This window comes from Aotus nancymaae, unplaced genomic scaffold (genome assembly GCF_030222135.1).
Source record: "Aotus nancymaae isolate 86718 unplaced genomic scaffold, 86718_ANA_hifiasm-v0.15.2.pri h1tg000044l, whole genome shotgun sequence".
Taxonomy (NCBI): Eukaryota; Metazoa; Chordata; class Mammalia; order Primates; family Aotidae; genus Aotus; species Aotus nancymaae.
Window position 1 is genome coordinate 661,836 of NW_026988458.1, and position 27,045 is coordinate 688,880.

The 27,045-nt window shown below is 58.4% G+C and overlaps 1 protein-coding gene across 1 annotated transcript; it reads right to left on the minus strand.

Annotated features, from left to right (window-relative positions):
* Window positions 1–1,132: 1,132 nt before the first annotated feature.
* GRK1 (G protein-coupled receptor kinase 1) lies at window positions 1,133–20,618 on the minus strand. Its single transcript, XM_064361822.1, has 7 exons — window positions 19,890–20,618; window positions 18,238–18,365; window positions 15,671–15,828; window positions 14,729–14,812; window positions 6,619–6,743; window positions 4,912–5,113; window positions 1,133–2,973 (listed from the first exon to the last, which is right to left on the minus strand). The coding sequence occupies exons 1-7, from the start codon at window positions 20,586–20,588 to the stop codon at window positions 2,672–2,674; spliced, it is 1,698 nt and encodes a 565-aa protein (XP_064217892.1). The 5' UTR covers window positions 20,589–20,618; the 3' UTR covers window positions 1,133–2,671.
* Window positions 20,619–27,045: the final 6,427 nt, after the last annotated feature.

Here is a 27,045-nt window from a genome sequence, read left to right on the forward strand (position 1 = left end):
ACATCACTGTGTGTGTGCACTGGTGTGTGTGCACATATGCACATGTGCACATTGGCATGTGTGCATTGCTCTGTGTGTACATGTGCATGTGTGTGCATCAGTGTGTGTGTGCATCACTGTGTGAATATGTGCATCGGTGTGTGCACGTGTGCATATGTGTGCATCGCTGTGTGTGCATGGGTGTGTGTGTGCACGTGTGCACATGTGCACATTGGCATGTGTTCATTGCTCTGTGTATGTGTGCACGTGTGTGCATCAGTGTGTGTGTGCATCGCTGTGTGAACGTGTGCATCGGTGTGTGCACGTGTGCATATGTGTGCATTGCTGTGTGTGCATGGGTGTGTGCATTGCTCTGTGTGCACATGTGCACAAGTGTGCATCAGTGTGTGTGCACTGCTGTGTGTACGTGTGCACATGTGCATCACTGTGTGTGTGCATCGGTGTGTGTGTGCACGGAGGCTGAGGCTGGCCAGGGAGAGCATGGCTGCTCTTCAGGTAGGTGGGCATGAGACACATGCCCCGCCACCATCAGACACTGCAGCCCCACAGGAAGGAGGCACTGAAGCTTGTCGCGTGTGGAACTGTGAAAGTCACGAGGCCCCACACACCGAGCCCCGTGGGAGGCTGGTGCTGCTCACAGGGCAGCCGTGCAGCTGCCTGTGTGGGGAGCGTCAGGCGGGGGCCCGGGGCAGGGCCGGCAGTTTCCTAGCTCTGGAACCAGACGGGCCCCCCGACCCGTGTCTCTGCAGGATCATTCACTCAGCATTTGTGATGCATTTTCTCCATGGGACACGAAGCTTTAGAAGTTTTTCAAAATAAAGTGACAGCAGGGCTTTCGAGTGCCTTGTATGAATACGTGGGGCCAGCGTGAGTTTCATCAAGGCGTGAAAACACCGCTCAACTGAGCCGAGCGGCGGCGGAAGCCGAAAACGAAGCTGCCTTGGAGGTTTTATCCCAACAGGTGCGCCTGTGCCGTGGAACCACTGCTGATGTTACAGGTAAATGTATCAGCTGAACAGGCTGGCCAGAGTTAACAAACAGAAAACCGTGGGACATCCCATTAAATCCGAATTTCAGAAAAACGATGAATATTTTCTAGGACAAGTACCCCATAAGTCTACTGCACGGGGTAGACTTATGCTAAAAAACGATTCCTCATTTATCTGAAATTCAGATTTGTCGGGATGTCCTGCGTCGTGTCTGGCAACCAGCCCTAAGACAGGCAGAGGGTCTTGCTGGGGACCTGGGGGGCCGCGGGGCTCCTCTCAGGCACTGGGGTCAGGCTCCCCTACACCGCTGTGATCGTTCACAGCACCTCCAAGTCCTCCGATCCCAGTAGCGCCGGACGAGATTGCTCACCCATCCAGGGTCATGGGAATGCAAGGCAGGTTAAATGGGTTTAAAAAATCAGAAACAGAGTCCTTCATGTTCCAGAGTGTAGTGAAGTGAGATTTACAGCCATTACCTAATCAATGTGTAACCTCGGAGAAAACGAAACAGGAGGACTGGGCGTGGTGGCTCATGCCTGTAATTCTACACTTTGGGAGGCTGAGGTCAGCAGTTCAAGACCAGCCTGGCCAACATGGTGAAACCCTGTCTCTACTAAAAATACAAAAACTAGCTGGGCGTGGCAGGGGGCATCTGTAATCCCAGCTACTCGGGAGGCTGAGGCAGGAGAATCGCTTGAATCTAGAAGGCGGAGGTTGCAGTGAGCTGATATCACGTCACTGCCCTCCAGCCTGGGTGACACAGCAAGACTCCATCTCAAAATAAAAAAAGAAAACCAAACAGGAAGGGTAAAGGGTGGGCATGGAAATCTCCGGCAGGCAGCTTCCCACGGGCCTCCCCCGGCCTGCTCAGGTGCACCCGGATGGGCAGATTTAGGTCAAGCAGCACCGGACACACCACCGCTCCTCCCCAGCACCCCAGGTCTCAGAAATATCAGACGCTCAGAGGCCAGGAGGTTTATTCTGCGGTCTAGGTTTGCTTCCCAAGGACAGTCTCCAGGCGCATGAGGCGCCTCCACAGGACACATGAAAGTCTCCACAAAGCCAGCCCACTTGGAGTTCTGCTGGCATCTGCGGGAAGATGTCCTCCTCACCCTGGGGTGCGGCTGACCTGGATCTGTGGGAAGTTGCACTCCTCACCCCGGGGGGCAGGAGCCTGCACAGAGAGCCCTGGCGGAGGCCCAGGTCTGCCCCTCCCCAGTGGGGCTCGGGGCTGTAGCCAGGGGTCACCAACCCCTGACCCGGCCACAGCGCACCTCCCGCTGAGGAACATGGCTCCCTCCGGGAAGCCGATGGCGAAGGTCTTCGGAGGCCCAAGCCAAGTCTCCGTCCTGACCGCACGGTCGTTCGTTCACTGGTGCTGGAGGCTCCCTGAGAGTTTACAGATTTTTGGCTTATTTCCTCCGGAGAGCATCTTAGGTCTTCTTAGTAAAATGGAGCAGAATGAGTGGACTCTTAGGTCCGGGGCTCACAGCACCGGGTCTGTGGCTTGGCAAGCTGATTCAGGCTCTCTCCTCCTGGGCCGCAAGGAGCCAGCATGATGGGGACCTGGGTGGAGGGAGCTGCGTGTCCCCTCGCTGGCACACCCCAGGCTGGCACCACAGAGGCAGGCAGCCCCCACCGAGCCCTGTGGGTCCTTCTCCGCGTGGGCTCTGGAGCGTCACCTAGGAAACCAGACACATCCCTGACTTGGAGGAGGAAGAGGAGCTGGAGTCCCTGGAGATGCCCTTCATGTCATCTGGCATCTGACCGTCCGAGCGCCACACATTCAGCTCGCCGAAGACGCCCGTCTCAATCATCTCCTCCTGCCAGGGGATGGGGCAGTTGCCAGTGGCAAATTCCTGAAAGAATTCTGTGTCTGTTTTGTCAAAGGCCACACCTTTGACGGTGGAAAAGGCACCCACGTCCTGAATGTCCTTTGCGTAGACAGTTTTGGAGTCTGGGATGAAAGGGGGTATCAGCATCCCTGTGGGAGACAAAACACAGACGAAATGCAACTCGCACGGGGAAGGAAGCGCCATTTAGCCAAAAAGCCTCCCCCTGCAGCTCCGAGACGCACGGAGGCCTGGGGCCGCTCTTCCCTGGGGAAGTGTCTCGGCAGCTGACAGAGAAAACCCGGTGTGCCCGGAAGGCCCTGGGTTCCCCTCAGACCATGCGGTTGGGGCGCAAGTGGCTGGAAGAAGCCCCAGGTCCCAGGGCCCATTTTGGAGCCTTCTTGTGAAAGGAGCCAGCACGCGCATCTGCCTCCTCGGGAGCCTCCCGTAAAGCCTCGTCACGACGCGGTCTCCCAGCACCTCCCCCAGCACCCTTCCCTGGGACCCCGTCCCCACCGGGGCTTCCCCTGCCCACTCTGAAGACCCCAGACACCAGGCACTCGAGCACACGCTCCAGTGAACTTGGCAGCTCCTCCCAAGCCAGCATCCATCCCTGACGCCCCCCCGGCCCCCGATGGTCAGACACAGAGTGGGTCATAGACATGCCCAGCGGGCGGGTGGACCCCTCCTCTCAGTGCACTGACCCTGACCCGGCCGGCCCGTGCTGGCCACCAGACAGCCTCTGTGGCAGCCTCAGGACCATCTGTCAGCGCCGGTAAACACTGCATGGCTGCCACGTGGTTCTTCCTCTCAGTTCCTCCTCAGCCTCAGCACCCTGGGCTCAAACCCTTCAGTGGCTCAGACTTCCTTCCGGGGCGGGCCTGGCCCCTCCTTGCCCTGTAACCCTTGGAGCCCCCTTGTGTTCCCTGGCCACAGCCATCCTTGCCTCGCTGGGTCTGCCTAGGGCACTGTCTGGCAGTCACTGCTGCAGCCCTGATGTACGGAAGCAACTTCTCTTTCAGAGCCTCTCCCGCTCCCTACTCACCCTGGCCCTATCCTCACCTGAGTCACACTGTGCACGTGGCCTACCCCTTCCACCTGATCACAGGGTCCTAGAGGGCACGGCTGTGTCTCAGACACTAGTGCATGAACACAAGCACACATGTGCACACACACACATGCACACACACCCACACATGCACACACCCACACATGCACACGCATGCAAATGCACATGCACGCACACATGCACACACATGCATACACATGCATGCCCACGTGCACACACATGCATGCACACGCACACTCATGCACACACGCACACATACACACATGTGCCCACACCCACACATGCACACACCCACACATGCACATACATGCAAACGCACATGCACACGTGCACGCACATGCATGAACACACACACACATGCACATGCACATATGCACCCATACCGATGTGTACACGCACAATGCACACACGCGTGCACACGCATGCACACACATATATGCACATATGCGCCCACACCCACATGCACACACGCACACATGCACATACACCCATACATGCACACACCCATACATGCACACACACCCACACACATGCACGCACACATGCAAATGCACATGCATGCGCACACACACACATATATGCACCCACACCCACATGCACACACACACACATGCACATACACACACATAGTATCCTGCACATCAGCTTGACAAGCACGTGCTGGTGGGTGGGTGACTTTCTCCTCGGCCGCCAGCCTGAGCCGCCAGCTTCCCTGTGATCTGGGCTCCCTTCAGCACCGGGGCACGTGGCAGAAGTTTGGGTCTTGAGGCCACAGCACAGCCAGTGTGTTTCCTGCCTCCCACGGCACCCAGAGCCCTCCAGCCCGATGCCAGCTCCAACGGCTTGTCCTGGGGCTAGCAGGATGAGTGGAGGACTGGGGGCCTTGCCGGGGGCAGAGGGAAAGCCTCAGGGGTCTCAGGCACTCCTCCCTGCCGACTCTCGCAGGCTGGACCAGGCGGACCCCCGAGGGCCACGCAGCACAGACCCCCGCCCTCCCCGGGGCTGAGGTGTCCAGCAGTACCGGCCTCCAGCTGCCTCCAGTTAATGTCCTTGAAGAGGGGGTGGGCACGGAGCCTGTCGCAGGTCTCGTCCTGGAACCCCAGGCGCTTCTGCGGGTCCTTCTCTAGCAGCGCCTCACAGAAGTCCTTGCTGGCCTGGCTGAACTTGTCAGGGTACTTCACAGGTTCCTCCAGGATCCGCTGCTTCAGCTCCTTGTTCTCCACCTGCAGGGACACGCGTCACCTCTGGCCTGCCGGACCTGCCACTCTTGGGCGGTCAGACCAGACCACAGCTCCTCCCACGCGGGTGGGGGACCCGGGAGGCCCCGCGCCCCTCCCCACAGCTCCTCCCACGCGGTTAGGGGACCCGGGAGGCCCCATGTCCTTCCCCAGCACAGCAGCGCTTGAGGCTCCAGTCTCAGAAATGGGGTCCTAAAGGCAAAGCTCCCAGGGGCCACAGGTGAGTGCTGTGCATTTTGGGAACTCTGGCTGACCCACCCCTAGCACGGCCACACCCACCGAGGGAGGCAGCAGTGACAGGAAACCGAAGGCCAGCACGGGCCCAGCCAAGCGGCCACCTCCGTTCTCACTCCGCCCTGGAGGACAGAAGGCCGCAGTGGCTCTGTCGTCTCAGGAGCTCTGCCAAGGTCTCCCTTCCACACCACAGAGGCCCCGCCGGCGGGCACGGTGTGAAAGGCGCCGCTCAGCCCCCAAGGCCCCCGGGTCAGGCCATCGACGCCCCTCCCACACGCGTCCTCTTGCCCTGGCAGCCCACGCCCGCACCACGTCCCACAGACACAGAGTGACCACTGGCACACTAGTGTCCCGAAACCACTCTGCTCCGAAACCTGTCTTGGCTCCAAAATGGGCCACACGTCAAGGGAGGTCAGGAGGGAGAGGGGTGGGCAGGGCCCAGGTGGTGTGGAGGTGGGCAGGGAAGGGCCACACCTCAAGGCAGCCCAACGAGACTCTGAGATGGCGCCTCCTGGCTCTGTGGGCCACTCCCTCGGCCAAACGAGAGGCAGCCCCAGCCCTGAGCTCTGAGTCCCCCTCACAGGGAAAAAGCCAGCTTTGCTCCACTCGTCCTGAATAGGGGACTGGCACCTCCCAGTGTTATCTCTCTTTGCGGTTCTGGTGGCCTGGGAGCTGGGGGCACCCCAGGAGGCGCTCAGGGCAGACCCGGCAGCCCCCTAGGCATCCACACTCCCGGACGCTCAGAGCAGCTGGCCCCAGAGTGGGCCGCGGGTGCTTGGCATCTGAGGAGAAGGGGAGCCAGCTCTTCTGCAGCAGCGAGGGATGGGACCCACCCTCGTGTTCCCAAAAGCCCCGGCCTCGGCAGTGTCTAGAGAATCAGGCCCACCCCACGAAGGTTTGCCCGCTCCCCAGGGTCCAGGGCCATGGTGGGATAAGTCACCCTCCCTCCTCTGGCCTGCCAGGAGGGACCAACCCCAGCAGGGCCCTCGGAGGCTGAGTGGTGGCGTGCTCTGCAGTGGGACGGTCTGCTCGCTCTGGGGCACAGGGTGACTTGGAGTCCAGCAGCCCCTCCACCTGCAGGCCTTGGGGGCGTCACCCATCAAGACAGAACAGCATCGCCCAGGAGCGAGACCCCAGGATGTGAGTCTGTGCCCCCTCCCAGGCCAACCCCAGTAACAGACCCCATCGCTGCCCCATCCCCAACGAGAGCCAGGGCGCCAGAGTGGCTGCAGAGACACCTGTGGGCCGCCTCCTACCTTCTCTCCACGGGCTCGGAAGGGTCCTCTGGCCGCAATCATCTCATACAAGGTGACCCCCAGGGCAAAGTAGTCCACGGAGAAGTCGTACTCCTCACCCCGCAGGAGCTCGGGGGCCATGAAACCTGCCAGCAAGGGACATCGCGGGTTCAGAGGCGGCCACGTCCCCAGTGGACACTCGCCCCGGCCATCACAGGGACATTGCGGGTTCAGAGGTGGCCATGTCCCCAGTGACACTCGCCCCGGCCATCACAGGGACATCGCGGGTTCAGAGGCGGCCACGTCCCCAGTGGACACTCGCCCCGGCCATCACAGGGACATCGCGGGTTCAGAGGCGGCCACGTCCCCAGTGGACACTCGCCCCGGCCATCACAGGGACATCGCAGGTTCAGAGGCGGCCACGTCCCTGGCGGGTGCTTGTCCCAGCCATCTCAGAACTGATGCTCCCAGAATGCGTCCCCCAGGGCCCCAGCACTCTCCACATTTGGGGCCAGAAAGTCTTCTGTTGCTGGGCTGCCCTGCGCGTTACCAGGCGCCAGGCAGCACCCCAGATTCTGCCCACTGGGTGACAGCAGCACCCACCCCAGGACAACCAAAAATGCTTCCTGCCCTCTACAGGTGAGGCTTGTGGGCTGTGGCCACATGGAGGCTGCCTTCCTGGACTCTTTTACTCGGGAGAATCCAACATCATTATCTTTTGAATTTTCCTCTCCAGCTGGTCAGATTATGCAGAGGAAGGTCCTCCATATTCTCAGAACCAAGTTGGAGAAGAGGCCTGGGGAGCCCTAGCCACCGGTTTCTCCCCTTCCTGAGCTGCTGGCCTGTTCCCCAGTTATCCAGTGTCCCAGGAGAGCTCTGGGTGTGTCTTCTCCAGAGAGGCGGCCCTGGTCTGCTGCCAGGAAGGCTCTTAGCTGAAGGGACTGTTGGGATGGAGGGACGGCTCTGGGCGCAGCTGTGAGGACCATCTCAGGACAGAGGGACAGCTCTGGGCACAGCTATGGGGACCATCTCAGGACGGAGGGACAGCTCTGGGCGCAGCTGTTAGGATCATCTCAGGACGGAGGGACAGCTCTGGGCACAGCTATGGGGACAATCTCAGGATGGAGGGATACCTCTGGGTGCAGCTGTGAGGACCATCTCAGGACGGAGGGACAGCTCTGGGCACAGCTATGGGGACAATCTCAGGATGGAGGGATGGCTCTGGGCACAGCTATGGGGACCATCTCAGGATGGAGGGACAGCTCTGGGCGCAGCTGTGGGGACAATCTCAGGATGGAGGGACAGCTCTGGGCGCAGCTGTGGGGACAATCTCAGGATGGAGGGACAGCTCTGGGCACAGCTGTGGGGACAATCTCAGGATGGAGGGACAGCTCTGGGCGCAGCTGTGGGGACCATCTCAGGATGGAGGGACAGCTCTGGGCACAGCTGTGGGGACAATCTCAGGACGGAGGGACGGCTCTGGGCACAGCTGTGGGGACAATCTCAGGATGGAGGGACGGCTCTGGGTGCAGCTGTGAGGACCATCTCAGGATGGAGGGACGGCTCTGGGTGCAGCTGTGAGGACCATCTCAGGATGGAGGGACGGCTCTGGGCGCAGCTGTGAGGACCATCTCAGGATGGAGGGACGGCTCTGGGCGCAGCTATGGGGACCATCTCAGGACAGAGGGACGGCTCTGGGTGCAGCTGTGAGGACCATCTCAGGACAGAGGGACGGCTCTGGGCACAGCTATGGGGACCATCTCAGGACAGAGGGACGGCTCTGGGTGCAGCTGTGAGGACCATCTCAGGACAGAGGGACGGCTCTGGGTGCAGCTGTGGGGACCATCTCAGGACAGAGGGACGGCTCTGGGTGCAGCTGTGGGGACCATCTCAGGACAAAGGGACGGCTCTGGGCCCAGCTGTGAGGACCATCTCAGGACAGAGGGATGGCTCTGGGAGCAGCTGTGGGGACCATCTCAGGACAGAGGGACGGCTCTGGGTGCAGCTATGGGGACCATCTCAGGACAGAGGGACGGCTCTGGGTGCAGCTGTGGGGACCATCTCAGGACAGAGGGACGGCTCTGGGCACAGCTGTGGGGACCATCTCAGGACAGAGGGATGGCTCTGGGTGCAGCTGCTCTCACGCAGTCAATTCATCTACCAAGGCGACCTTTGCACAGACACCAGAGTGCCAGGCACTGACAGTTCCGTGCCACTGAGGGCTCTGGCAGCAGCTTAGCCTTCTGCTTCCTGTGTCGGCCGCTGGCTCCCCTCGCCCGTCGGTCTTCCAGCTGCCATGACACTGCTGCTCATGCTCTCCTTTGAGCACGTGGGTTTGCACTTTTGGCGAGCTCCCTTCACTGCCCCATCCCAGGACTTCAGGAGGGAAAGCAAATGTCAGGTGTGTTCAGCCGCCAACTCTGCTCACAGAGTATCTGAGTTCCCAGCACCTTACTAAACTCAAAACGCACTTTCCGCTCCCCGCCCCGTGCTCTGGCTCCACCAGCTGATCGGGGAGCGAAGGATCCGCGGCCTTGCTCACGCGTCTGTTGGCGTCTTATTAACATCGAGGCAGTTCTCTGGGGGTCGGGACTTCCACACCCACAAACGTCCCTGCTCGAGGTTCGTGCCTGGAAGCCAGGTCGGGCTCACGCCTTTCTGGTTTGCCGAAGCCGCATTCTCTCCCGGGTCCCACAGTCTCACTGAGTCCTCCGCACCCTAAAAGGCGCCTCCCCTCACCGCGGCCTGACCGTGAGGCAGCCAGGCACCTCTCGAGCCCTTCCCCGGCTGCTCCTCACAGAGAAGACGGAATCCAGTGTGGGCTGCAGCCTCCAGGACCCCGCAGTGCTCAGGCTGGCACGGGGTCCACTCCTCTCCTCCCCACCTCTGCCTGAGGCTCGCACACCTGCTTGGCCTTGTCCACCCGCCAGCCAGGCTGCGACCTCCCCGACCCTTTCGCTGCCTCCAGGGCATCCCTCCTTCTTCATAGGGTTCAAGACCATAGCCACATGCTGAGGCTTCCGTCTCCTTGTAAGCAAGCTTCCCCTCCAGAGCAGAAACCACAGATCCCGCCTGCCTCAGCTCAGGTGCTTCCCTGGTCCAGCCCCGGGCCTGCTCCACTGAGCTGGGGCATCTCTGAGCGATGGCCGCAGACCCTCCGGGCCCTGCCACGATGCTGCCATGGTGATGAGCACAGCACTTGTTCCAGCCTGCCCTGAGTGCTCACTATATGCCACGAGCTCGCCACTCACACCCAGCCCACAGACGGGGATGTGCAGCAACTTATCCAAGGCCACAGCCCAGAGCTCAGTCCACAGTCCACAGCTCATAGCCCAGGCCACAGGCCACAGGCCACAGCCCACTCCCCACAGGCCACAGCCCAGAGCTCAGTCCACAGTCCACAGCTCATAGCCCAGGCCACAGGCCACAGTCCACAGCCCACTGCCCACAGGCCACAGCCCAGAACTCAGTCCACAGTTCACAGCTCATAGCCCAGGCCACAGGTCACAGTCCACAGTTCACAGCCCACTGCCCACAGTCCACAACCCACAGCCATGGCCCACGACCTACAGTCCACAGCCCACAGCCCACAGGCCACTGCCCACAGGCTACAGCCCACAGCCCACTGCCCATAGGCCACAACCCACAGTCCCCAGGCCACAGCCCACAGACCACTGCCCACGGGCCACAGCCCACAGCTCACTGACCACAGTCCACAACCCACAGCCATGGTCCACAGCACACAACCCACAGCCCACAGGTTACGGCCCACAGTCCACAACCCACAGCCCACAGCTCACAGGCCATGGGCCTTCTCCCTGAGCACTCTGCCCTCTTGTCTCCAGTGGCCGCAGCCACGAGCTCCGGGCCCTCCCTCCAGACGCAGCTACATGCTCACCAGACAGGGTCCTTGGCAGACGTCTGCTCTGGTGAGTCAGACTCCAGGAGAAGTTCAGGCGCCTGCCTGCCGCCCACCCGAGCCGGCTCTGTGTGACACATGGGGCATGCGTGAGCCATGTCAGTTCCCCGGCTGCCACCCAAGTGAGGCCAGCCAGGCACACAGTGGTGGGCAGGCCAGTCCGACAGCCCATGACTGACATCCCTGGACTAGGCGGGGGCCGCAGGCTGAGGCGTAGGGGCTTCTGGGGCTGGTCAGTTTCAACATTTCTGAGTCAAGGTCCGGCACACAGTCCAATGACCTGTGACTGACATCCAGGAACCAGGCAGGGGGCTGCAGGCTGAGGCGTCGGGGCTCCTGGGGCTGGTCAGTTTTGACACTTCTGAGTCAAGGTCCTTCCTGCTCCTTCACTGTGCCCCAGGGCCAGGCTGATGTGGCCACAGAATCCTTTTCCCCCAGAAATGTCGCAGGAACCATCTTCCACAGAGCTGCAGGCCCTGACTATGCCCAGCTAGTCCGGGACATCAGAATTCTGCCCAGACTCCAGGGAGGAACTACTCACACTATCACGGCCTCCAGAAAAGCCAGAGCTGCTCACAGGATCACGGCCTCCAGACCAACCCAGAGCTGTTCACACGATCACGGCCTCCACACAACCCAGAGCTGTTCACATGATCACGGCCTCCACACAACCCAGAGCTGTTCACATGATCACAACCTCCAGACCAACCCAGAGCTGCTCACACAATCACGGCCTCCAGACAACCCAGAGCTGCTCACACGATCACGGCCTCCACACAACCCAGAGCTGCTCACACGATCACAACCTCCAGACCAACCCAGAGCTGTTCACACGATCACGGCCTCCATACAACCCAGAGCTGTTCACATGATCACAACCTCCAGACCAACCCAGAGCTGCTCACACGATCACGGCCTCCACACAACCCAGAGCTGTTCACACGATCACAACCTCCAGACCAACCCAGAGCTGTTCACACGATCATGGCCTCCACACAACCCAGAGCTGCTCACACGATCACAGCCTCCAGACAACCCAGAGCTGCTCACACGATCACGGCCTCCACACAACCCAGAGCCTTCCCAGCTCCAAAGTGCACGAGCAGGGCCCACCAGACCACAGGGCTCCCTCAGCTCCTGGGCCAAGCAGCACCCCGCTTCCTGGCCTGACCCCCACCATGCAGCCGGACAGCATCTGCTTGTGCCCCAGGTCTCCCGAGGGACCTCCAGCCACGCAGCAGCCAATAAATATCAGAGCAAGCGTGAGGGAGCCAGCTCCGTCTGCTCTGTTCACAAATTCTCCTGCCCCTCAGCACTTCCTGCCCCTGCTGGAACTGAGGACTGTGCAGTGACCGGCCTTGCCCTGCTTCTGCCCCAGGGCCGGCACAGCACTGGCGAGGGGGACTGGTCACAGCCTGACCCTCAGCCCGGCCTGGCTGCACCGGGTGACAGAGACATGCTGGGAGGTCCTTTGTGCAGCAGTGAAGGCGCGGAGCCCCCTGGTGGTCAGCTGGGCCCTCACACTCGCACTCAAAGCTGGGACCTTTGCATCTGTGAGGTTAACCCTTCAAGTCCTGACCTCAGGGTCCACTGGATCTCCCCAAAATGTGTGAGGGGGCTTCCACCCACGCGCTCAAGTCCAGGCTTGGCAAGGGTCCCGAAGACCCCAGGGGCACAGCGCCCACCCAGAGAGAGGCTTGGATTGTCTCATGAAAAGCAGGTGCCACCCAAGGCTTCCTTGAGCCATGGGATCCCCAGGCTGAACTGCCTTCCAGAAAGGACTCAGACCTTCCACCACTGGGTGGCTTGCACAGAGCCCTAATACAAACAGGTACACACAGGCACATGCAGACACACACGTGCACTAATACAAACAGGTACACAGGTACACACAGGCACACACAGACACACACGTGCCCTAATACAAACAGGTACACAGGTACACAGGCACACATGTGCACTCAGTAGCTACTGAACCTCACATCCAGACTGCCACACTGCTGTGCCGGGCGTGGGTGCGGCACTGCCCTTCCTCAGAACTTTGGGAAAACAGTGCTTAGCTCTCATCCCTTCAGGGAAGAGATGCGCCTTCCCCTGAGTCCCGCTGCGGCGAGGACGTCCCTGCCGTGGCCACGGCATGAACACGCCCAGTGCCTAAGCCCCAGCAGGGGAGGACGGAGTCACCACCGCACACAAACCCCGTCAGGCGACAGCACCGCCTCCCCAAAGCCAAAGCAATCATAGGGAAGGGACACTTTCCGGAAATCCCAGCAGAAGTGAGCCCCAACACGCGGACCCTCAAGACTGCGGAGGAGAGAGGAGGCACTGAGATTCAGGGTGCGGCTGCTGCAGCAGGCGCCGGGCACGTGGCGTGGGAGGTCTCCTCAGCAAGGCTGTGCGCCCAGTGCTAGCAGGGGGCCCAGCGGTTAAGTAAAGCACACAGGCCACATGCCAGCAGGTGCTGGGCCCGGGACACAGACCCCACTCTGCTTGGCTGTGGGGTCTCCTCACCTCTGCAGCTGCTGTGAGCCTCCCTGCCTGGGGGGAGGTGAGAGGAGATGAGTGAGATGGGATGGGGGAGGCAACAGGATGCACCGTGCATGTGCACTCACACATAGGCACATGGACACACGTGTACAAAGAGACTCAGGCATGCACACACATGCACACAGGCACACAGACATGCATGCACACAGGCACACACACAGACAGGTACACAGGCACAGACACACACATGCACACAGGCACACACATGCACACAGGCACACACACACATGTGCACACAGGCACACAGACACACAGGCACACACAGGCACACAGAAACATGCACACAGACACACACATGCACACAAGCACACAGACACATATGCACACAGACACACATGCCGACACACACAGGCATACAGACACATGCACACAGGCACACAGACACGCAGACACAGGTACACAGGCACAGACACACACATGCACACAGGCACACAGACACACACAGGCACACAGACACACATGCACACACAGGCACACACAGGCACACAGACACATGCACACAGGCACACAGACACACATGCACACAGACACACATGCAGACACACACAGGCATACAGACACATGCACGCAGGCACACAGACACGCAGACACAGGTACACAGGCACAGACACACACATGCACACAGGCACACAGACACACACAGGCACACAGACACACATGCACACAGACACACATGCAGACACACACAGGCACACACATGCACAGAGACACACACAGGCACACAGACACACACATGCACACACACACATGTGCACAGAGATGCATGCACACACGTGCACAGAGACACAGGAATGCACACACAGCACACATGCACACTGTAAATGGAAAATATCTCGGGACCCAAAATCACTAAAGGGAAAAGTCCGGCAGGCACCTGCTCGTGGCAAACCTGCCTCCCACCCTACTCAGTCAGGCTCTGCTCACTGAGTTAAATGCTTATCTGACTGCCTCCTTTGGAGAGGCTAATCAGAAACTCAAGAATGCAAACATGAGTCTCTTATCTACCTGTGACCTGGAAGCCCCCTGCCTGTCTTGAGTTGTCCCGCCTTCGCCTCAAGGTGTGCTTCCTTTCCAGATGGGGCCAATGGTCATGCTGATTGACGTCTCATGTCTCCGTAAAACGTACAAAACTGAACTGTGCTCTGAGCACCCCAAGCACACGGGCGTGCGTCCTCAACCGTGGCAAAATAAACTTTCCAAATTAACTGAGACCTGTCTCTGATTTTCAGGGTTCACAACGCTCACATACACATAATGCACAACCACACAGGCATACAGACACCCTCAGGCACAGGCACACACAGATGTCACGTGCACACAGACACACATATATGCACAAACTCACATGTGCGCGCAGCGTACACCGGCACACACATACATGGGGATGCATGCACCGAGCCTCCCCGGCGGAGCTCAGACCCTTACCTGGGGTCCCTGCATACACTGGCACACACGTACATGGGGATGCATGCACCGAGCCTCCCCGGCGGAGCTCAGACCCTTACCTGGGGTCTCTGCATAGACCGGCACACACGTACATGGGGATGCATGCACCGAGCCTCCCCGGCGGAGCTCAGACCCTTACCTGGGGTCTCTGCATACACCGGCACACACATACATGGGGATGCATGCACCGAGCCTCCCCGGCGGAGCTCAGACCCTTACCTGGGGTCCCTGCGTAGCCCTTGGTCTTGCTCTGCCCCTCCAGCAGCTCCACGGCCAGCCCAAGGTCAGAGATCCGGACATTGCCTGAGAGGCAGACACAGCGGAGTCACCCCTGGCTGCACAGGACAGGTGCCGGCAGGCCCAGAGCCACCCTTGCACAAAAACACACACATGACACACACACCACACACCATACAGATCACCCCACACACAAACCACACACATCACATACCATACACCACACAGATCACACTACACACAAACCACACACATCACACAGACCACACCACACACAAGCCACACACCACACCACACACATCACACACCATACACCACACAGATCACACCACACACAAACCACACACACACCACAGACACCACGCAGGTCACACACACCCCACACACATGTCACACACTCACTGCACACACAACACACACACAGTGACGCCCCACAAACCACATACACATACACAGCACACGTCGCGCCCATGACAGCAACTCCCTGGCTGACGGCAGCGGGCGCAGGGTGTAGGGAAGGGGCCGACCGAGCTGCAGCTGGCAGCCGGGTACAGGTGTCGCCCTCCGAGTTCCTCTCATCCCCCCCGGCTCCCCGCGCTCTCTCGGGGCCCCTCGCGTGCGTCTGGCACTTGTCTGACCTGCCAGTGTCGGGAGCCTAAACCCTCGTGTTTATTTCTGAGACGCGTCCCTGTGTGACGCTCATCCCAGCAGAAGGCACAGGGTGGCACGGTGGGGACAGGGCCTAACAGACGCCGTTTCCGGCAGGTTCTGCACCACAGGCCCCCATGCTCGCTCCTGTGACTCGGTGTCCACGACGCCCCCACTGTCCGTGCAGCCGCTGCCCTCGTGAGGCTCACACAGGCCCTCCAGGGAAGCCGCGCCCGCCCTTCCTCGGAGCCCGTCCCCAGCCGCGGGCGCGCCTACCATCGTTGTCCAGCAGGACGTTCTCGGGCTTGAGGTCGCGGTACACGATCCTCCACTGGTGCAGGTGCTCCAGGCCGCAGACGATCTGCGCCGTGTAGAAGACGGCGCGCGGCTCGGGGAAGCCGGGATTCTCCTCGTTCACGTTGTAGATGTGGTACCTGGGGGCAGACAGGCGGGCGCATGCGGCCTGGGTTTAACGGGGAGTGACATCACGGAAAGACACAGCGGGGGCCTCAGAACCACGTCTCGGCCAGCATTCTGGTCGTTTTGAGGCCTGGCCCCCACACACCCGGGCCATGGTGGCGGGTGGCGTTACCACCTCAGGGACCCTGAAACGCGACGGCTAACGGGGAGAAAGGGCCGTCCCTGTGCGTCTGCTGTCCCCGGCTGCCTGGCCCTGGCCGCAGGTGCTGGGAAACAGCCCAAGCCATCTCAGGAAGGGGCTGGGCCGAGGTGGGACGCAGCTCCACAGGCCCGAGCTCCTCAGACGTGTGAAGGATCTGCAGCAAGAATTTTCTTTTTTTTTTCTTTAAAGATGGGGTTTCATCATATTGGTCAGGCTGGTCTCGAACTCCTGACCTCAGGTGATCCGCCCACCTCAGCCTCCCAAAAGCAAGAATTTTATTCTCAGCCTCTTCTTTCCCCATAATACATCATTTTTATGTTTTTCACTGACAGGTTCTGCAGAGAAGCAAAACCTAAGACGGAAAACCCTGTGTCTGCACTTCCCAGCGTCCCCTCCCCTCTGCCTGGGCACCCCTGTGTCTGCACTTCCCAGCACCCTCTCCCCTCTGCCTGGGCACCCCTGTGTCTGCACTTCCCAGCACCCTCTCCCCTCTGCCTGGGCACCCCTGTGTCTGCACTTCCCAGCACCCTCTCCCCTCTGCCTGGGCACCCCTGTGTCTGCACTTCCCAGCGTCCCCTCCCCTCTGCCTGGGCACCCCTGTGTCTGCACTTCCCAGCGTCCCCTCCCCTCTGCCTGGGCACCCCTGTGACCCCCCTTCCCAGCGTCCCCTCCCCTCTGCCTGGGCACTCCTGTGACCCCCCTTCCCAGCGTCCCCTCCCCTCTGCCTGGGCACCCCTGTGTCTGCACTTCCCAGCGTCCCCTCCCCTCTGCCTGGGCACCCCTGTGACCCCCCTTCCCAGCATCCCCTCCCCTCTGCCTGGGCACTCCTGTGACCCCCCTTCCCAGCGTCCCCTCCCCTCCGCCTGGGCACCCCTGTGTCTGCACTTCCCAGCGTCCCCTCCCCTCTGCCTGGGCACCCCTGTGACCCCCCTTCCCAGCATCCCCTCCCCTCTGCCTGGGCACTCCTGTGACCCCCCTTCCCAGCGTCCCCTCCCCTCTGCCTGGGCACCCCTGTGTCTGCACTTCCCAGCGTCCCCTCCCCTCTGCCTGGGCACCCCTGTGTCTGCACTTCCCAGCGTCCCCTCCCCTCTGCCTGGGCACCCCTGTGACCCCCCTTCCCAGCGTCCCCTCCCCTCTGCCTGGGCACCCCTGTGTCTGCACTTCCCAGCGTCCCCTCCCCTCTGCCTGGGCACCCCTGTGACCCCCCTTCCCAGCATCCCCTCCCCTCTGCCTGGGCACTCCTGTGACCCCCCTTCCCAGCGTCCCCTCCCCTCTGCCTGGGCACCCCTGTGTCTGCACTTCCCAGCGTCCCCTCCCCTCCGCCTGGGCACCCCTGTGACCCCCCTTCCCAGCACCCTCTCCCCTCCCCTCCTCTCTCTAGGCGCCTTGTGTGGTGACTTAGTCTGGACTCACATTCCTCATCTGAAAAATGGGGCTGCCAGCCTCACCTGGAGGAGTTTACTGGAAAATGAAAAGCAGGTGAGAATGGGGCACGGTGCTGCCAATCACAGCCATGGCCCTGCCCCCTTACAGGTGCCAGACACTCTGTGTATGTCACAGGTGTTGTCTGACGCTTCCAACAGTCTTTGAACGTAGGTATCATCTCTCCCCAGCATACAGACCAGGAAACAGAGCAGGCAACAGCTAAGGGCCTGGCCACCAGGCAGGTCCCTGCCCCACAGCGAGCCTGAGATCTGACCTCCCACCAGGGCCTGGGGCCTGCCTCAGAGGCAGATCTGGGGCCAGGACTTTGTGGAGGCAGCGGCACCTCCTCTCTGCCAGGGCACAGCAAAGCCACGGCCCCCAGCTGGACTTGTCTGCAGCTCTGGCGTCAGCCCTAGGAGTGGGCGCTGGTGAAGTCATCTTCATCTACCCTCCTGGAGCAAGGCCCCAGCCCTGCAGAGGCCCCCGCACTGCATCACTCGTCCCTCGAGGCACCACGTGCCCCCCACACCCACACCAGGGTGCACACAAGATGTGCCCTGACTGGCAGGTTGGGAGCCTCCCGGGCTCCTGCACTGACGTGGGTCCGAGGTGCATTATTTCAGGGACCGGCGCCTGCAGACAGTGAGAAGGGGACTGTGATGGGGGCAAGGCTTTCCCTCGAGGGCAGGGCTTGGCCGCCATGGCTCTGCACATGGGAAGCAGCCCCATCGGGCTCTGGAAACCCTGACACAGTGGGAAAGCGGGGTCCCCTGGCACCCTCCTGACCAGCCCTTACCTGAGGTCGCCTCCGTTCATGATGGTCATCACCAGACAGAGGTCGGCTTTGGTTTCAAACGCATAGGCCAGAGACACGATGAATCTGCTGTGCACCTTCATCAGAATCTTCTTCTCCACCATAGCGCCCTGAGAAGCAAGATGTCGCATCAGTGCTGGCTTTGGACGGGAAAGGGGCCAGGGGCATCGCAGAGACCACGTGCACACGGCCATGCCCACTGCACCCACAGCCACTAAACGGAGTTGCAAACACACTTTAAATGCCGCTTTCACAAAGCAATTGCAAAGGACTTCAAAACATGCCCGCACCCCTATTTCAGAAAATCAGACGTGAATTCTTTCGCATACGGGGCTTCTGGCCTTCTGGGCCAGCCTCCGGCAGGGGGAGGCTCAAGCCCAAGGCTGAGCAACACAGACAGGGCGCCAGCAGCCGGGCCTGCCCAGCAATCCTGCAGCCGCAGTCCCTCCCGTCCTGGCCCCGTGGACCGGGCTCGCAGACCAGCGCCTCCCAAACCACCTCACTGCTTTATTTTAAGACCTCACGACGCTCCACTGAACAACGTGTAAGTGTGTGGATCAGGACGGCATTCCCTCTTTGCAGAAGGAATTGCTGCTGGGGGAGGAGACCCCTCTGCACTTCACAGGGAGGTGTTCAGCTGATCTCAGTACGAAGTTCAATTAGCTGACGGAAGTCAGGAGAAGAGACTCGTTGGGATAAACTGACAAGTCGATGTGACTGGCATGGTGTGGGAATCAGATGTCAAGAAAGCTCATTTTTAAGAACCACTGCTACAAGCACGTGGCACAGTCCCTCCCCCCGAGTTCCACGGTGAGGACACCCGGGGGTTCCGGGGCCTCCGTCCAGCGCCACAAACACCTGGTATTTCGGCTTCACTCAGGGCTGAGGCCCTGCAGAGCCAGGGTGCCCGGCGGCTGCTGCTTCACCCTGAGAGCTTCCCGTGCCCTCAACGTGGCTGCGTGGTGGGAGAGAGGCCAGGAGCTGCGTGGAGCCGAAGCGCAGGGGGCCGGCTCGGGAGATCACGTCCACACCCGGCATGGCCGCTGCCTCTCGCCCTTGAGACCCGTAAGCAGCTTCTGCTGATCCTGGCCCAGATGCCCAGTCTGACGCCAGCGGGGCAGAGCGGATGAAACTTAGCACCACCGGCATGCCTGTCACTCACTGCCACCCCGGAGAACGGCCACACTTGGGGAAACAGTCCCCGCACCCGGCGACGCGCCAGGCTCCGTCCGTCTCACATAAACGAGTCATCGGAGCGAGGCTGCCTCCGTCCCGCCTCAAGTCCCCCTGCAGCCTCTGCTATGACGGGAGCCAGGGCTGGAAAGTCTTCCGCAGTCAGGACAAAGAATCCGGAGACCCCCGCCCTCTGCAGCCTCCCCTGCGAGGCCCTCTGTCCCTCACACTTGAGGCTACTCTGTGGCTGGTGAAAACCTGACGGCCGAACGTGACACATCCCCACCCGAAAACACAGGGGCCGCTCTCCGAGGGACACGGATGCAGACTGCTTGTGACCGCACGGTCACGGGATCCCGGTGGCGAGGCTGGCGTGCGTGCTCCCTTAGGCACCAGCTGCTGAGGGCGACCTGGGGGCCCCGTCCGCCCACGCCCCCCGCCAGCTGGGCCGTGGGGCTCACCTGGTAGCCCTTCCTCTTCTTCAGCCGCTTCTTGTTCAGCTTCTTGCAGGCATACAGCTTGCCGGTCGCCTTCATCTGGCAGGCTGACACCTCCCCGAAGCCCCCTTTCCCCAGGACCCTGAAGTCCAGGAACCAGTCCTCCCCCATGGGCTGGGCTTCCAGCCACTTCCACTGCAGGAATCTCAGGAAGTGCAGGCTGTCCAGGTACTCCTGGAAGGGGGCTTGGCTCAGGTGTGCCAGGGTGGCCTGTAGCAGAGGCTGGAAGAGCCTGTCTTGGCTCTGCACGGACCCCTCCTTACACTTGGTCACCGACCCCTCATCCAGGAAGCCGCAGAAGAGCCTGGCCTGGGGGTCCAGGTACTGGGACAGTATGGTCTCGGCCTTCTGCGGCCGGAGGTCGTCGTCCACCGTGTCGTAGTCCTCGATGTCTTTCCAGAGCTCCAGGGCCGGCAGGTGCTTCTCCCCCGACTGCAGGAACTGCTGGAAGAGCTTCTTGCCGATGGGCTGCTCCAAGCACACGCTCTCGAACTCCAGGCTGAGGCTGGCGCGGAGGGACTCACACTTGGACAGCGGGGGCAGCTTGAGCTTGGCCAGGTACTTCTTGTCCCGGGAGGACTGGGAGCTGCTCCCGTCGAAGCTGCCTCGGGCGGCGATGAACGCAGAGTTGGCCACCACGGTCTCCAGGGACCCGAAATCCATCCCGGAGCTGGCTTCCTGCCCGCCTCAGGCGTGAGGGCCCATTGGCCGAGGCCGAGCCGGCGGCGCTCACAGCCAGAGCAGGCCCGACTGCTGCCCTTGGCCCGTGGCCCGTCCCTGCCCTCGCTGGACAAGGGAGACGCCCTGGCCGTGCCGAGGGTGCCTGGGGACCACTGGGGAGCCCCGGGGAGCCCGGAGCTGACACAGCACCAGGCTAAATCCCAGCTGGGGTCACCGAGGACGCTTAGGAGTGGCAAGAAGGTGCTAGAAAAAGACAATCCCCTGAGCCGCTTGGAATCCAATTAGACATTCTGCCCAGCCCCTTCCTCCGAGGGCCGCCTCGCTTTTCCCCTGAGAGCAAACAAGCCCCAGGCTTCCGGGGCCCCGGGCTGGAGAGGCACTCAAAGCTGTGTTCTGAGCTGCCGCAGCCAGTCCCCACCTCGGCAGCTGGGCTCGGGCCTGCGGTCTCCTCGTGGGATGTGGGCCGGATGGGAGAGGGTGGTGCCAGAAGAAACCTTAATCTATGAAGGCTGTTTTCCCTGCTATATTTCATTTTTCTTTTTAAGAAAATAGCAAGTGAGAAGAAAACCACCTGATAATAGGAATTGAGAGGAAACAACCCCGCAGTGAACAGCTTCCTGGGGTGAACAGCTTTCTGTAGGGGCACCAGCGCTTATGGAGGGGTCGACTCCCGTCATTTTTCTTCTACTCACCTGGCGTTTGCAGGCGAGGCAGTATTGCCAAGAGACAGCTGCAGGTGACACCAGGACCGGGGAGCAGAAGATCCGCAGAGCTACACCAAACCAAGGCTCCACTCAGAGGGGCGCATGTGGAATACAGCCGGAGCACACCTGGGGCACACCTGGGGAATGCCTGACATACCTAAAATGCAGCTGGAGCACACTTGGGACCCACCTAGGACACACCTGGGGCAGCTGGGGCACAGCTGGGACATACCTGGGCACACCAGAGATAGCTGAGACTGCTGGGGCACACCTGGGGCACATCTGGGGGCAGCTGGGACACACCTGAGACACACCTGAGACAGCTGGGGCACACCTGGGGACAGCTGGGACACACCTGAGACACACCTGGGCACACCTGGGACACACCTGGGGACAGCTGGGGCACACCTGTGACACACCTGAGACAGCTGGGGCACACCTGGGGCACACCTGGAATCCACCTGAGACACACCTGGGGAACACCTGGGGCACAGCTGAGACAGCTGGGGCACAGCTGGGGCATGCCTGAAACACCTAAAATGCAGCTGGGGCACACCTGAGACACACCTGGGCACACCTGGGACACACCTGGGGACAGCTGGGACATACCTGTGACACACCTGGGCACACCTGGGACACACCTGGGGACAGCTGGGACACACCTGTGACACACCTGGGCACACCTGGGACACACCTGGGGACAGCTGGGACACACCTGTGACACACCTGGGCACACCTGGGGACAGCTGGGACACACCTGTGACACACCTGAGCACATCTGAGACACATCAGAGGCATACCTAGGACATACCTGGGGCACATTTGGGGTACACTTGGGCACATCTGGGGAACAGCTGGGACACACCTGAGACATCTGGGGGACAGCTGGGACACACCTGGGGCACATCTGGGGCGCACAGGGACAGCTGGGACACACCAGAGACACACCTGGGCACATCTTGGACACACCTGGGGAACAGCTGGGAAACACCTGGGGCATACCCGGGGACACCTGGGGGACAGCTAGCACACACCTGAGACACTTGGGGCACACCTGGGACACACCTGCGACACACCTGCAGATGGTCACACCAATAGGAGTGTCAGCTTCATGAGGGCATGGCCCTGCCTGTCTCATTCCAGCACACAGTAGGTACTCAATAAAGGTTTGGAGAAGAATGAGGAGGAAGTGAGCAGGGTGTTGGGTCCAGCTCACATCGAGAAAAAGCAAAGGATCCCAGAAAGGAAGAATGCCAGAGCGAGCAGAAGTTGAGACCGCCAGCCCACCCTGTTCCACGCAGGAGAAAAGGCACCCGTGGGAGGGCACCGGGGCTGCACCCGGGTGCAGGGTCCTCTGCAGCAACCAAGGAGGCTGAAGCGAGGGCCTGCGGACTGAGCCGAGGTCCCTATGGCCTCTAGAGAGCTTTGGCAGGTGGATCATGAGTAAATATTTGAGGTGAGTGATATCCCAGGAGCCCTGCAGGGGCCCAGCCCTGCCCTTCACAGCGGTGACCTTGGTGACCTTGGGCCAATCACTTTAACTCCTTCCTGCCTGCTCACCCATCAGGGCAACTGCAGAGCTTTGTGAAGTCGCCTCTGCCGATGTCTCCCTGCCTGTCCTGGGCCACGCCTCAAACAGCTACAGACACAAAAGGCCCGGAGACCTTGCTAGAATAAAGACTCTGCTTCAACGGGCCAAGACCGTGCACGTGTGAGAAGTCTGCAGGCGGCGCGGATGCTGCGGAGATGCAGGGTCTGAGGAGGACGATTTCCCATCGGACTGGGGGCTGTTCCACGTGCGGTCGTGTGGAGAAGCGTTTGGTTAAACCAGGTTAAACATGTTGTTAAACATGCCTGTCACAGGGCTTCCTCCGTGATTTCAGAGTGAACGTGGCTCTCCAAAGAGAAGTACACAGTTTCCCAAATTTATTTGGCTCTGGAAAGCCCTTCCTAATTAAACTCTTTTGTGATCATTGTAGATTCACATGCAGTGTTAAAAGACAATCCAGAGAGGTCCTGCGTACGCTTAACTCCGTTTCCCGTAGCGAGGGCATCTTGCCAAGCAGCGAGGATACTGACGTCCATAGGGTCGAGACGAAGGCCGCCTCCATCCGTGAGACCCTGCTGGGCCCCTCACAGGTCGCACGCATGTTCCTCCAGCCTGTCCTTCTCAACACGCGGCAAACACCACTTCTCCAAGAACGGTGGCCTTTCGGGGTCTGCATCTTTCACTCAGCACGGTCGTCCACGGGAGCACCGCACACCTGGGTGTGGCCGCCGCTCCCGCCTCACCTGAGTCGTGCTCCGCGGAGGAGGTGCCGCAGTCTGCTTCCGTCCACCGGTTGAAGGACGCCTGGGTCTGTTCCCGTTTTTAGCTATCATGCTGTAAACATTAGCGCAGGCCTCTGTGTGGATACACGTTTCTATTTCTCTGGGTTAAATGCTGGGTCACACAGTAATTGCACGTTTAGTTTTGAAGAAACCCACAAGCTATTTTCTGGAGTGGCCGAGCCATTTTACGTTCCCATCAGCGACGGCGAGCAGCTCCCTCCTCAGGGTCCTCCCAGGCTTTAGCGCTGCCACGGTCTTCCATTTGGGCCCGCCCTGCAGGTGTGGGGTATCCCATACGGTTTTAATTCACATTTCCCTAACGGTAGCCGAACGCCTTTGCACGTGTTGACTGCCATCCGTGCGTGCTCTTGGGTGACAGGTCTCTTCACGTCTTTTGACCGTGTTACAACTGGATCGTTTGTTTTCCTGTCATGAGTCTTGAGATTCTGTCGATATCAGATACCACTCCTTTGTGAGACACACGGTTTTCGAATCTCCTCTCCCAGTGACAGCTTTTCACAGGGCAGAAGTTTTCAATTTTGTGGAATATAAATATTATGGATCGTGTTTTTGATGTTGTCTAACTCTAGATCTTGAAGATTTTCTCCCGTCTTTTTCCTGAAAGTTTTATAGTTTTACAATTTCCACTTACGTTCATATCCACTGAGGTAATTTTTGTATAAGGTTTAAGAGGCTGAGGCTCTTTTTCCTCCCGCTTTGGCCAATGGATGCCCAATTGCCTCAGCACCGTTTGCTGAAAAGGCTATTTTGCTTCATTGATTGAATTCCTTTTGCGCTTTTGCCAGAAATCACGTAATGTGTGGGTCTCCCTCTGGATTTTCTCTTCTGTCCTGTTGATCCGTGTGTCTCCCTCTGACCATACCGCACAATCTTGATTCCTGTAGATACAGAATAAGCTCTGAGATTGGGTAGACTGAGTCCTCCCATTTTATTCTTGTTTTTCAAAAAATTTTTCAAAAACTGTTTTCAAAAAAACCCTACGTTCAAAATGTGCAAGAAAATATTTACTTATGTCGGCTGCTTTGCTTTTCTACATAAATTCTAAAATAATCTTGTATTATCCACCGAAACACCGTGCTTGGATTTTGACAGAAATTATGTTACACCCACGTATCAACTTGGCGAGACTGATCTCTGTTGAGTCTTCCAAGCTGTAAACATGGGGTGCGCCTCTGTTTATTCAATCTCTGATTTCTTTCATCAGTATTACATGGGTGTCAGCATGCAAGTCCTGCACACATTTTCTTAGATTCACACCTAAATATGCCCCTTGGTTTCGAGCTGTCATAAACGGCAGTGTGGTTTTGTTTCTGTGTGTGTTTTTTTGAGATGGAGTTTTGCTCTTTTTGCCCAGGCTGGAGTGCAATGGTGCAATCTTGGCTCACCGCAACCTCTGCCCTCCAGGTTCAAGCGATTCTCCTGCCTTGGCCTCCTGAGTAACTGGGATTACAGGCGTGTGCCACCACACCCAGCTGATTTTGTATTTTTAGTAGAGACGGGGTTTCTTCATGTTGCTCAGGCTGGTCTCAAAGTCCTGACCTCAGGTGATTCTCCCACCTCAGCCTCCCAAAGCGCTGGGATTATAGGTGTGAACCACTGTGCCCAGCCCGGCATTGTATTTTTAATTTTGGTATCCATACGCCTATTGCTAGTATATAGACGTACGGTGAATTTTCGCACCTTCATGTCATATTCTGAGACCTTTTTAAACTCTCTCATGAGCGGTAGTTCTGTTATGGATTCTTTGAGATTTCCTACATATGCACTCACGTTATCTGCAAACAAAGACAGTTTCATTTCTTCCTTTCTGACATTCATGCTTTATTTCCTCTTCTTGTCCATTGTTCTAGCTAGAACTTCCAGTACAATACTGGTTAAGAATGAGGGACCCCTCTTCCCAGTCCTGGGGGGAAAAGTTCCATCTTTCACCATTGGGCATTCTGTTAGCTGTGCGTTTTTTCAATGTTTTTAATCAAGTTGAGTAGGCTTCCTTCTCCGCTCGGTTTGCTGAGAGCTTCTGACACATGGAAGCTGAATTTCATCAAATTCCTTTTCTTCACTGATTGATATGATCGTGTGGTTTTTTTCCTTTCAGCCTGTTAATGCGGTGGTTCCCACTGATGGGGTTTCGAACACTGAGCCAGACTTGCATTCCTGGAATACGTCCCACTTGGTCAAGGCTTCCGCTTTTTGTACTTTGTTGGATTCAATTTACCAATATTTTGTTTATGGTTTTTGCATCGATGTTTATGAGGGATATCGAGTGTGGTTTTCTTCTTTCGTACTATCCTTGTCTAACTTTGGTGTAAAGGTAACACTAGTCTTATGAGTTGGGAAACAGTTCCACTTCTCCTATTTTCCAAAAGATGGTGAGAAATTAGTGTTAATTCTTTATTAAACATTTGGTTTACTCGTCCCATGAATCATCTGGGCCTAGAGGTTTCTTTATGGGGAGATTTTAAATGAACTCAGTTTTCTTAATAGTCACAGGCTATTTACATTATCTATTTGAAATTGGGTGAATTGTGATTTTTGACGAAGCCGTCCATCATCTAAGTTGTGAAGTTTATGCACGTAGAATTGCGTGTAGTATTTCCTTCCTTATCTTTTCGATGTTTGCAGGGTCTGTGGTGATAGCCCCTATTTCATTCCTGCCATCAGTCATCTCAGACGCCCCTCCAGCTACAAGCTTATTAATTTTATTGATCTTTTCAAAGAACCAGCCCTCCCGATGGCTTTTCCGTTTTCAAGTTCGTCGGTTCCGGCTCTTATCTTTCCGTTTCTTCCTTCTGCTTGTTTTTTTGTCTGTCTGTTGCCTTTGCTTTATTTGCTTTTCTTTTTTTTTCTAGGTTTGTGAGATGAGAGCTTAGGTTTTTTGAGACTTTTCCTCTTTTCCAAAATATGCATTTTTAGTGCTATAAATTTTCCTCTTAATACAGTTTTAGCTATGTCCCTTGAGTTTTGATCTATTTTTTTCTTCATTCAGTTCCATATATTTTTAAAACTTCCCTTGAAACTTTCTTTTCGATTCACGAGTTATTAGAAGCATGTTGTTCCGCTTTCCGATTTGGAGGAGGTTTTCCTGTTATCTTTGCTATTAGTATCTCATTTGATTCGGTCGTGATTGGAGAACACACTCTGTATGATTTAAATTATTTAAATTTGCTAAGACTTCCTTTATGGCCCAAGATACGGCCTATCTTGATATATATTTCACGGGGACCTAAAAAGAATGTGTGTTCCCTGTTGAGTAGTCCAGGACTGTCAATGGCATCCTGTTGGCTGACGGCGCGGAGCTCTCCCATGTCCGTGCTAATTCTCTGTTTGCTCGTTCCATCGATTGTTCCGACAGAAGGGCCGAGATCTCCAGCGACGACTGTGGG